The 12803-nt window shown below is 47.5% G+C and overlaps 1 protein-coding gene across 5 annotated transcripts in view; it reads left to right on the plus strand.

The window, feature by feature from the left end:
• Window positions 1-12803, plus strand: part of LOC121539161 (rho guanine nucleotide exchange factor TIAM2-like) — a 132013-nt gene that overhangs the window by 68173 nt on the left and 51037 nt on the right. For 4 of the 5 annotated variants that reach the window (XM_045207517.1, XM_045207518.1, XM_041847459.2 and 1 more), the window contains 4 exons: window positions 171-1334; window positions 4960-5437; window positions 6136-6308; window positions 7807-8031. In XM_045207517.1, coding sequence (XP_045063452.1) covers window positions 177-1334; window positions 4960-5437; window positions 6136-6308; window positions 7807-8031 — 2034 coding nt within the window. In that variant the 5' untranslated portion in view covers window positions 171-176. Of the gene's footprint in view, window positions 1-170; window positions 1335-2048; window positions 2128-4959; window positions 5438-6135; window positions 6309-7806; window positions 8032-12803 lie in introns of those variants that run through there. The other variant, XM_045207520.1, reaches the window with a different exon arrangement.

The following is a 12803-nucleotide window of genomic DNA, read 5'->3' on the forward strand; positions in this document are numbered from 1 at the left end:
GGTAATGTCCATGTGGACTGAGTTTGCTCAACCATGACCAATCTGAGTTACAGTACAAGGCCTCCCTCTCAGCACAGCTGTGTGACGAGAACTGAAATGATTTAACCCAACAGATGTCTGCCTTGCCTTCCATAGTATCTCTGACAGAATCAGTCTCTTTTGTCTTCCAGATCGCAATGGGAAACTCTGAGAGCCAGTACAGCATTCAGGGGCCCAAGGGAACCAGCTTAATCTTCCCCGGGAAACAAAAGCCCTACTCACTAAAGTTCTGCTCAACCAAAGAGGAGGCTCTGTCCCCCAATACATGGTGGAAAGGTGGGCCGGGGGGCTCGGGGTACAAGGCCAGGGCTGTTGGTCGACGCTGCCTCTCCCCCCCACAGAGGAGAGGAGAGCCATATGTCTCCAGACACTATGATTATGTCACCAAGGGGGTGAAGGGCAGTCCAAACTGCCATCGCTGGCATGGCTCCCCACCAAGAGGCTGCTCACACCTCCCAGCTGAGAATAGATGCTGCCAATATGAGGGCAGTGGAAGCCTGTACAGTAGAGCATCAGGGGATCTGAACGACCATGCTCTGAACGGACACAGGACCCCAGAGAGGATGCGAGGAGAGGGGGAAGAGGGGCTTGAGGAGCAGAGCAGTCCCAGGGTGGTCATCAAGAAGGATGGTAGTCTGAGGGTGGAGTTCACCAACACTAACAGTGGTCTGCTGCTAGATGAGGCATCTGGGCCAGTGCAGCTGCTCAAGTTCTCCCCCACCCTGGAGTCCACACCCAGTCTACCTGGCAGCAGCAGGCCTGAGGCCCACCACGGTGCTCCGCAGCCAGCCTCAACCTCCACCGCCAGGACCAGCAAGGGCAGCTCGCTGAGCTCAGAGGGCTCCTGGTACGACTCGCCCTGGGGGCCCAGCGCGGAGCTCTGCGACCAAGACCAGTCCTGTTCCTCCAGTAGGTCTATGGGAAACCGTAGGGCTGACCAGTTGGAGGCCTTTGGCCAGCAGTCTCCCCCTCTGTCCATCTCAGATCTCTACAGGGACCCCAGTATGGCTGCCACCTTCCCCACAGCTAAGGACCTGTCGGCCCAGTACAGGGAATCCCCTCTTCACTCCCATCACATCCAGCACCGGGCCTCCTTTGTTTCGTCCCTGGGCGTGCCTGCTGAGGAGGAGTGTCCAGAGGCCAGGCAGTACTCATCCTACACCCTGCCCTGCCGTAAGGCCCGGCCCAGTGGAGAGGTCTCCACCCTGAAAAAGGGCTCTGGCTCCGTCAGGAGCCGCATGAGACGCCTCAGTGACTGGACTGGAAGTCTCAGCAGGAAGAAAAGGAAGACACAGGTGAGTGGGGCTGTCGTCTGGGGTTGTCTGTGTAGGTCAGGGTCCCAGTGCTCAAACAATCTATGAATTTCTTCATATTTTTTAACAGAAACATTTGTCACAAAATGTCACAAAGAATAAACCGAGCCAGTGGCAATGCAACACATTTTCTCAGGTTCTAAACTGATGTTGTACTTCACAGGGTGTATACAGATCTATGAACTATCTTCATCGCTTGGTATGTACAGCGTGTTTGCAGTTAGGTCTGTAGTCATAGCCTATTGCTAGTCTCCATGTAGTCAACCTGTAGTCTGTAATAAAGGTACTGCCTTAGCTGCATCAGGTGTGTCCTTTGGAATTTCCCTGTTTTGAGATGTGATTGTCTGCAGCTCCATGGCTCCACAGGAGAATATGATGACTCTGGAGTCTCCCAGTGCTTGGCACAGACTAGTGTTCCAACCCTGTTAGTGTCCTGTTAGTGAGGGAGGGGTGGGGTGGGGTGGGGGTGGCAGAGGAAGCAACTCTCTGACAGTTACTTGGCTGGGGACTGTTACTGGTTACCTGGGCCATGTGCCTCAGCGGTCGGTGTCGTCTCGCCAGGAACGCAACAGTGTCCCCGATCCCGAGTACCACAATACCAGCTGTCTGAGTACAGGGAACCACAGGGTACCGCGGAATGACATTTGGGAAGCGGATGGTGCATTGTGTAGGGACTAGAGATGCAGTCGTCTACCGGAGAATAAGGCATGAAACAGTGAGAAGGAGAGTAAGGATGAAAAGCCAAGGGGTCTGCAGATTCCATGACTACTTCTGGGTGGGTACAAGAGGTCATGTCAGTTTAGTGTTTTTAGCAACATCATGCCAATGAAAGGAATATGTAGACTGCCCTGTGTAGGAGGCATAGCTCTCCATTGTATATAATTTGCTGTTGAGTGCATTGTTATGATCAGACGATATCCTCCAGTTTGGGTCTAGATGATTGTAGATTGTTGTTGCACTGTGGAGATTGAAACAGTGTTTTTTTCTCTAGCGTACTGGTACTGTTAGATTTGAGACAAGCTCGTCTGTGCATTTCATTGAGATGATATTGTGTGAGTGGTTGAAAATAGATGTTATCTACCAGTTGACAGCAGGTCTGGATGACGTACACAGGTCAGTGTTGCAGAATGGGTCAGACAGCTGAGAACCGGACCTATAAAATTACACCAGACTGTTTGAGAAATCATTGGATAAAGTGTGTTTGTGTAAATGTGTGTTATGGGTATGTAATAGCTTATTAAGAGCATTGAAGCCCCATAAATGTAATCACCATAGTCATATTTTCTGCAACAAAGGCTAAGTAGTTAATTGCTCAGAATTTGTGTTGTTAGATATTCCCAAATTAGCTTACAAACTGCTTGAAACGTGGCCCTCTGTGACTGTGGCTTTAAATCATACATTATGCACTAATTATCTTTTAAACTTTTAAAATGCTTTTCAAACCATTCCAAGATAATTGCTGTAAGCCTATGAAATCTCTGTTAGTGAAACTAAGTCCCAGCTGAAGATTTCGAAACTCCACCCCACTCTTAATGATGTGGTTGTCATGGTGATTATGATTTGGTGACGCTGCTCTGGGTTTCTACTCGACCCCCTGTCCTCCTCTCCAGAGAGCCAATCCACTAGTATGTACTGTATGGATAGGTGCTAGTTCATTAGGGCATTAGGGGCTAACTAAAATATCTGGGTGTTACCGGCGTTGGCACAAGAGGGTTAATCTCTCTTGGGGACAGAGCTTTCACTCTAAATGACATTCCTATCTTAAGCCCTGGTCATCTCTTGCTATGTGTTGGGTTTGGGAAGCGACCTAGGATACAGCTTCCATGCAGTATTGAACTAGTTTACCTTTTCAATGAGAAGGACGGGGGCTTGTGAGGGACTGTGATTTGAAGTTGTTCAGATTCCCAGCACAGCTTCAAAGGTCCATGAGAAACTCCCCAACAAGCTCTGGTCAATCAGAGTAGCAATCAAATCCCTGTTCTCCTTTCAACTCTAGCACACATCAAATGTATGTATCTGTAGGCATTGGGCAACCCCAGGCTTCAGAACAGAATGCAAATGAGCAGAGTGATATTTGTTTTGATAAATGGTCTCTTTCAGTGTTCTGACTCAAACTTCTTCATGGGCAAATGTTGGAGCGTGATGTTTCCAACTGAGCTCTGTATAGTTTAATTGGAGACATTCAGAGTTGGGTCTCTCTGCACTCTGGTGACTCTGTGGTGCCCAGGACAGAGCTGGTTCAGGGGCCACACTGTCTGGGGCTCTCCGCTGGGGCTAGTTCCACCATAGCCACCTAATCACCGCCAGCTTCCAATTTGCTCAATTAACCATATATTACCATATATCACAGTGTCTGGCCATGCAGCCTCTTTTCAACGATTCGACCCAAATCAGGACTAATTCCAGCTCTCGTTGCCCTCCACCTGGGCTTCAGAGCTCTCGCTGCGCTGCACCCTCCAAGCCAGCCACTCAGGCCCAGCCCAGGTTCTAATGAGAAACAGCTGGGGGAGAAGGCGGGAGACTGAGGGAGAGGGGGATTGGGAAGGAAAGCAGAGACTAGGGGAGACTAAGGGGAAAAAAGGGGAGACTGAGAGACTGGGGGAGGCTTGGGAAGACTGACAGACAGGGAAGGAAGGGAGAGGTGACAGACAGTGAGAGGAGGGGGTAGACTCAGCGAGAGACTGAGGAAGGGTTGCTTTGGAAGGGCATTGGAACACTGTTTGTGTTTGAAGTGCACCCAACCCAGTTGCCAGGGGAGAATCAATGCTGCAATCTAGTGGAGTGCAGGTAGGCTTTCATTACCCCTGAAAGAGTGTAATCGCATGAAGTAGTGTTCTACTGAGATCAGGAAGCTAGGGTGCCCTCGCAGACTCAATTAAGTTGTCTCAAGAACTTCAGTCACCTAGGTGCCAGCCTCAGGAATTTGTTTCTCTCAGTCTGGAAAGTTCTGGCATCGAGACAGTACATGCTCTATGCCAAAAGGATTCCTCACTCTCACTTCATCCTACCCTACTCCCTACCCTCACTCCACAGTCTCCCCCCCACCCTCTCTCCCTACCCTCACCCCACAGTCTCCCCCCCACCCTCTCTCCCTACCCTCACCCCACAGTCTCCCCCCCACCCTCTCTCCCTACCCTCACCCCACAGTCTCCCCCCCACCCTCTCTCCCTACCCTCACCCCACAGTCTCCCCCCCCACCCTCTCTCCCTACCCTCACCCCACAGTCTCCCCCCACCCTCTCTCCCTACCCTCACCCCACAGTCTCCCCCCCACCCTCTCTCCCCTACCCTCACCCCACAGTCTCCCCCCACCCTCTCTCCCTACCCTCACCCCACAGTCTCCCCCCCACCCTCTATCCTTACCCTCACCCCACAGTCTCCCCCCACCCTCTATCCTTACCCTCACCCCACAGTCTCCCCCCACCCTCTCTCCCTACCCTCACCCCACAGTCTCCCCCCACCCTCTCTCCCTACCCTCACCCCACAGTCCCCCCCCACCCCTCTCTCCCTACCCTCACCTCACAGTCTCCCCCCCACCCTCTCTCCCTACCCTCTCACTCTCACTTCATCCCTCTCCTCACCTTATTCTCCTCTCTGTGCCCTTCCAGGAGCCCAGATATAAGGACGGCAGCGAGGCCTTTGACAGTGGATTGGATGGCCTGACAGCTGACACCAGCTCTCCCTCCCAGGTATTCAGCCTGTGGTACCCTGGCGTACCTGGCAATGTTGGGGCCTCCCGGGCTCAATCTGCAGGGGCCCTCCACCACAGCAGCGACGCCCTCCACCAGAACATCTATGAGAACTTCATGCAGGAGCTGGAGACAGGGACTGGGCAGGGCAGTAGTGGAGGAGCAGGGGGAGGTGGTGAGAGGAGAGACCCGTCTACGGGGACAGAAGGGGGGGAGAGCAGCAGTGAGTCTGCGGGCGACTCTCTGGAGCAGCTGGACATGCTGTTTGAAAAGGAGCAGGGGGTGGTACGCAGGGCCGGCTGGCTCTCCTTCAAACCCCTCCTCACCCTGCACAAGGACAGGAAGCTGGAGCTGGTCACACGCAGGAAGTGGAAACAGTACTGGGTCACCCTGAAAGGTGAGTAGGGGTGGGTGGCCAGAGAGAAAGAGGGTTTGCGACATTGCCATCAAAGTTCCAGTCGATATAAATATTGAATTGGACCTTCAATACCTCACTGAAATCGAGTTGAGCTTGATGCTCAATAGGTTTGGTACATTGAAAGGTGAGTTAAAGGTGTGAGGGGGGTTAGAGGGCAACCAAAGGTCAAAGTGTAACTTGAACTTTAGCATTGGAGGCATTACATCCTCAGGTTCAGTAGATATAACCACTAAATTGTTCATGGAATACATAAACTGAAATTTAATTTACGCTGGGAGACAGAGGGGAAAGTTAGTTTCAAACTTTAAATCACATTTAAAGTTTAAGTAAAACCAGACATATCACTTAAGCAGCTCTTCACATGGTTTTTCTGGAAGACTACAGTGTGTCCTTGGCAGAGTCCATCTCCTTTACTTAGCCTGTGCATTACATTTACCGTACACTGATCCTTCGCTATCCTAAAAGCTCACAGGGAATTTTACCGGTGCATTTACTGGCTAAATAGATCAACCTCAGGCCAGGAGCATGAGAGAGTGTGGGTGGATCCTTCAGCCTTTCTTCCACTTACTGTAAATGACTGAAGAACAGCAGAGACAAATAAATGTCAGGTTATGAGGACATTCCTCTGAGCTGTGTTCTTCCTCCCTCTAATGACCAACCTCTTCCTCTTCCTCCAGGTTGTACCTTGTTGTTCTATGAGACCTATGGTAAGGGTTCTCCAGAGCAGGAGCTGTCTCCGCGCTACGCCCTGTTTGCAGAGGACAGTATCGTCCAGGCCATTCCTGAACACCCCAAGAAGGAGAACGTCTTCTGTCTCAGCAACACCTACGGAGATGTCTACCTCTTCCAGGTGAGGTCTACCTCTTCAAACTCACTGTTCAAACAAGAAAATGTAGATGTCCACAGTATTTATCCCCAAGTGGATGGATATGCAGTAGATACTGTGTTTTAGTGTGGCGTTAGCTTGGCGTTAGCTTCATGAGCACATCATGGTGTTGTTGCTCTGATTTCCCCCATCACTCTGCTCTGCTTGTTGACATGCTGAGTGTTCCAGCCAATCCAACACACAAATGAGGAGTAGAAGCTGTTACTTAGTGGGGAATGTTTTGTGTCGGTTGAAAGGAAAGCATGTTCCGTGCTTCTGTGGCAGCCTGGTTTGATAGTCTCTTCCTGCTTGGGCAGCCAAGCAGAGTGGTGTAGTCTGCTGCTAGATTACACTGACTGTGTCAGCTGAACAATAGGGAACTCATGGGCGGCGCACAATTGGCCCAGCGTCGTCCAGGGTAGGGGAGGGAATGGCCGGCAGGGATGTAGCTCAGTTGATAGAGCATGGCGTTTGCAACGCCAGGGTTGTGGGTTCGATTCCCACGGGGGGCCAGTATAAAAAAATATGTATTCACTAACTGTAAGTCGCTCTGGATAAGAGCGTCTGCTAAATGACTAAAATGTAAATGTAAAAATGGAACCAACGCATTGTTCAGCATATTCACACTGTATAGGAGTGGATGGAGATGTTTTACAAATGTAGTCACACACACACAATCACACACACTTGTGTATTTTTAGACTGTATAATCTAGCAGATCAACTTAATGATTCTAGCTCGTAAATGATTATAAGGAGAATAATTTAACTCTCCATCTTGAGGTTTTCTGTTTGTGTGCACATTTTGTTTATCGCTGACCTTATTTCCAGTGTTGGATGACTTAAAGCCTTGACTTGGCCTCAGTAGTTTTCTCCTCTCACATTTACAAGCTTTTCTGAGTGTATTGCATGAAATCCCAGTTGTGGTGTTCGGTGTAAATCTAATAAAATGGTAAAGTGGATTTAACATCACTTGAAACTCTAAAGAGGTCAGGAAACCATTAAGTCTATAAAATGAAGCATCATAGAAGCCTGTGTTCTCCCTCATGTGTCCTACATGAATCACTTCTCCCTCATATTCCTATCACATTTCATCCCATGTCCTCTGATAATGTAATCGTTTTTGTCAAGCTATATGATCCTTTCAAGATTGACTGTATTGACTGTGAAATTACGTAATAGCGTATAGATGGGAAAAATGGGAAAATCTGGCATGAAGATGATAATATGCCATGAGGAAGATAGGAACACAATATGGGTGCAAAGTGCTCTGCTCTTATAACTGTCAATCATCCAGATATAGAGGCCAACCCGGAAGCATGTCATTCATAACATCACTATCATCGCTGCGTCTTGCAGTGCTTATACCATCACATAAACCATTCAGGACTAATTATCTTTCAGTAATAATCTAGTCTTACCATTTATGGTCTTACCTCAAACCTCCATCATCTAATATCCTACCTTCAACTCTGTCTGTTCAGGCCAGCAACCAGACAGACCTGGAGAACTGGGTGACAGCCATCCACTCTGCCAGTGCCTCTCTGTTCGCTAAGCGTCATGGGAAGGAGGATACGGTGCGTCTACTTAGAAGCCAGATCAGAGGCCTGCTGCAGAAGATAGACATGGACAGCAAGATGAAGAAGATGGCTGAGCTGCAGCTGTCCATCGTCAGCGACCCCAAGAACAGGAAGGCCATAGAGAACCAGGTGAGGATGAGGTAGATGATGATCAGAGGTTGTTATGTTGATAGTGGTGTGGTCTCACATTGAAGCATTGGTTAGTGTCCCGGACAGAAAAACATTTTATGATCTGTTCTATGGTCTGTTCTTTTCAGTGTGTTTGTTAGGAATCTAGCAGCCCTAAAAATATGACATGTGAATCAACCCATGCGACTTAAACCCCATGTCTTATTTTCGGAAGCGGGAGAAGTGGCCTAAATGTAGCTAGTGGCTGTCCAAACACATACTCAGAGGAGAGGAGAGGAGAGGCAGGCTGCAGGCTGATGCTTCCCAGTTCATCAGATTGGGATTCCAGATGCTGTTCTGTATAATGGCCTCTCAACATTAGCCCCTCTAACACCCTGCCTGAGGAGAAAAACAGACCCAATCACTGATTCTCCCCACAGCTAAAACTGTCCTGTACATATAATGTAGTGAGCCATGGAGATGGCTAAAGACTCAACACCAACGTTAGCTTGTCCACCCCTCATTTCAGACCCTTCTTCAGTCTCAACTACTTAAGAGTAGATATCAGATTTATAGTGCAGTAATTCATCCTTCGGAGGTGGGTCTGGTTGCTTCAAAGCATTTAAACTCTGAATTAGAAGATAGAGATTTTGGACTTGCAACATTTTGGGGGGTGTTTGTGATGGTTGGATGATTGTGTTTGGAGGGCTGTTAGTGCAAAGACATCTACCTCGACTGCAAGACATGAAAGCTATCACGGCACCTCGGGACAGAGAGGTCTGGAGCCAATGATAGGGTCAGAGGGGAGAGGGTGGGGTTAGGCCCTGAGACGGGCGCCCACGGCTGATTATGGATTTAGGGTGGGGGGTGAGTGGGGCTACGAGAGGACACTTTGATGTCTACCCTCCCCCCTTCTCAAAATCAGTGCCAGTAGACCTTTTTGAAGTCTCTCTATTCCCCCTCCATAGTGAAGTCATAATCAGGTTGGCATTTACAATCATTAAGAGAGAGAGGGGGAAAGTCAAAGGATGCTGTATCTCTTACAAAAAGGCCCATTCCTGCCTCTTAATTGGACTGAAATGGGAGTAAATAAGATTGCTGTAAGGCCAGATTGGTACAATATGTCTTCACTGCAAGGATGGTGGCTCTCTGCCTTAGTGCAGATTTGCCAGCGGTAAAGAGAAGGACACACACACAAACATCCATGCCAGCCTCTTTCTTATTCTCAATCCGATAACGGCCATGCTTCTTTGATATGATGATGGATTAACATTGCCTGGCAGAATGTAAATAAGATGTAATCAATCAGACATGGGTTTGAGTGTGGCACTTCCATTTGTGGCTATGCAGTGTACCAATATTAAACTGTATCAACTATCAAACCATAACCTGCCGGTCTTTGCTCTGAGGGAAGAGGAGGCCATCTAATTCAAATGTAATTGTATTGGTCGCGTAGACATATTTTGCAGAAGTTATTGCAGGTGCAGCGAAATGCTTATGTTTCTAGCTCCAACAGTGCATTAATACCTAACAACACTAAACAATACACACAAATACAAAAAAGAAAAATACAATCATTCAGAAATAGCAATGTCATAGTCCGGAATATAAATATATATGTGTATGGTGGTGTGTATGGACAGTATATGAATAGAACATGTGTGTACAGCATTAGTTATATGGGATGAGCCATGACTAGAATACAGTATACAGTGAGGGAAAAAAGTATTTGAACCCCTGCTGATTTTGTACGTTTGCCCACTGACAAAGAAATTATCAGTCTATAATTTTAATGGTAGGTTTATTTGAACAGTGAGAGACAGAATAACAACAAAAAAATCCAGAAAAACGCATGTCAAAAATGTTATAAATTGATTTGCATTTTAATGAGGGAAATAAGTATTTGACCCCCTCTCAATCAGAAAGATTTCTGGCCCCCAGGTGTCTTTTATACAGGTAACGAGCTGAGATTAGGAGCACACTCTTAAAGGGAGTGCTCCTAATCTCAGTTTGTTACCTGTATAAAAGACACATGTCCACAGAAGCAATCAATCAATCAGATTCCAAACTCTCCACCATGGCCAAGACCAAAGAGCTCTCCAAGGATGTCAGGGACAAGATTGTATACCTACACAAGGCTGGAATGGGCTACAAGACCATCGCCAAGCAGCTTGGTGAGAAGGTGACAACAGTTGGTGCGATTATTCGCAAATGGAAGAAACACAAAATAACTGTCAATCTCCCTCGGCCTGGGGCTCCATGCAAGATCTCACCTCGTGGAGTTGCAATGATCATGAGAACGGTGAGGAATCAGCCCAGAACTACATGGGAGGATCTTGTCAATGATCTCAAGGCAGCTGGGACCATAGTCACCAAGAAAACAATTGGTAATACACTACGCCGTGAAGGACTGAAATCCTGCAGCGCCCGCAAGGTCCCCCTGCTCAAGAAAGCACATATACAAGGCCGTCTGAAGTTTTCCAGTGAACATCTGAATGATTCAGAGGAGAACTGGGTCAGTGTTGTGGTCAGATGAGACCAAAATGGAGCTCTTTGGCATCAACTCAACTCGCCGTGTTTGGAGGAGGAGGAATGCTGCCTATGACCCCAAGAACACCATCTCCACCATCAAACATGTAGGTGGAAACATTATGCTTTGGGGGTGTTTTTCTGCTAAGGGGACAGGACAACTTCACCACATCAAAGGGACGATGGACGGGGCCATGTACCGTCAAATCTTGGGTGAGAACCTCCTTCCCTCAGCCAGGGCATTGAAAATGGGTCGTGGATGGGTATTCCAGCATGACAATGACCCAAAACACACGGTCAAGGCAACAAAGGAGTGGCTCAAGAAGTAGCACATTAAGGTCCTGGAGTGGCCTAGCCAGTCTCCAGACCTTAATCCCATAGAAAATCTGTGGAGGGAGCTGAAGGTTCGAGTTGCCAAACATCAGGCTCGAAACGTTAATGACTTGGAGAAGATCTGCAAAGAGGAGTGGGACAAAATCCCTCCTGAGATGTGTGCAAACCTGGTGGCCAACTACAAGAAACGTCTGACCTCTGTGATTGCCAACAAGGGTTTTGCCACCAAGTACTAAGTCATGTTTTACAGAGGGGTCAAATACTTATTTCCCTAATTAAAATGCAAATAAATTTATAACATTTTTGACATGTGTTTTTCTGGATTTTTGTTGTTGTTATTCTGTCTCTCACTGTTCAAATAAACCTACCATTAAAATTATAGACTGATCATGTCTTTGTCAGTGGGCAAACGTACAAAATCAGCAGGGGATCAAATACTTTCCCCCCTCACTGTACATATAAAGTGGGTAAAACAGCATGTAAACATTATTAAAGTGACCAGTGTTCAATGTCTATGTACATAGGGCAGCAGTCTCTAAGGTGCAGGTTTGAGTACCGGGTGGTACCTGGCTAGTAACAGTGACTAAGTTCAGGGCAGGGTACTGGGCGGAGGCTGGCTAGTGGTGACTGTTTAACAGTCTGATGGCCTGGAGATAGAAGCTGTTTTTCAGTCTCTCGGTCCCAGCTTTGATGCACCTGTACCGTCTCCGCCTTCTAGATGGTAGCGGGTGAACAAGCTGTGTCTCGGGTGACTGAGGTCCTTGATGATCTTCTTGGCCTTCCTGTGAAATCGGGTGCTGTAGTTGTAATTTACAATGTAATGCCTGCTCTCCATTTAAAATGATCCTCTCCTGTCCCCCAGAATACCCCATTGTAATGACTTTATAGAAGCAGTAGAGATACAGGGTTATCTCAGCGGATTGACCAAGCATGACACTTAGGACAACACAGCCCTGCCCAGACTCTAACCCTTGGATGACACTACACTACTGGTCAAAAGTTTTAGAACACCTACTCATTCAAGGGTTTTTCTTAATTTTTTACTATTTTCTAAATTATAGAATAATAGTGAAGACATCAAAACAATGAAATAACACATATGGAATCATGTAGTAACCAAAAAACGGTTAAACAAATGCTGTGGTAACCATGCTGGTTAAGTGTGCCTTGAATTCTAAATAAATCACAGACAGTGTCACCAGCAAAGCACCCCCACACCATAACACCTCCTCCTCCATGCTTTACGGTGGGAAATACACATGCAGAGATCATCCGTTCACCCACACCGCGTCTCACAAAGACACGGCGGTTTGAACCAAACGTCTCCATTTTGGACTCCAGACCAAAGGACAAATTTCCACCGGTCTAATGTCCATTGTTCGTGTTTCTTGGCCCAAGCAAGTCTCTTCTTCTTATTGGTGTCCTTTAGTAGTGGTTTCTTTGCAGCAATTCGACTATCAAGGCCTGATTCACACAGTCTCCTCTGAACAGTTGATGATGAGATGTGTCTGTTACTTGAACTCTGTGAAGCATTTATTTGGGCTGCAATTTCTGAGGCTGGTAACTCTAATGAACTTATCCTCTGCAGCAGAGGTATCTCTGGGTCCCCTATCCAACTCATTCCCAACCATGAAGGATTCTATTAGTCTGAATCAGTGTTAATGGGAGGACCGGATTCCGTACTGGTCTGTCTTGTAAATGAACTCTCTGCACACTAGCACTATAAAAGTCAATTGTATAGAGAGTCGTTTAACTCCACAGTTATCTCATTAAAGTGAACCCCCCAAGCTAACAAAATAAGCACCATCTCATACTTTACAGTACATAGTGCAAAAAGGGTCTCGAAGCATGTGAGTGTGTTGTGTGTGTATTTAGGGGGAGGGTTATAGGGTGGTCTGGTGCTCATCAACCCCCTCCCATTACTTTTATTG

Source organism: Coregonus clupeaformis, chromosome 25, assembly GCF_020615455.1.
Source record: "Coregonus clupeaformis isolate EN_2021a chromosome 25, ASM2061545v1, whole genome shotgun sequence".
NCBI lineage: Eukaryota > Metazoa > Chordata > Actinopteri > Salmoniformes > Salmonidae > Coregonus > Coregonus clupeaformis.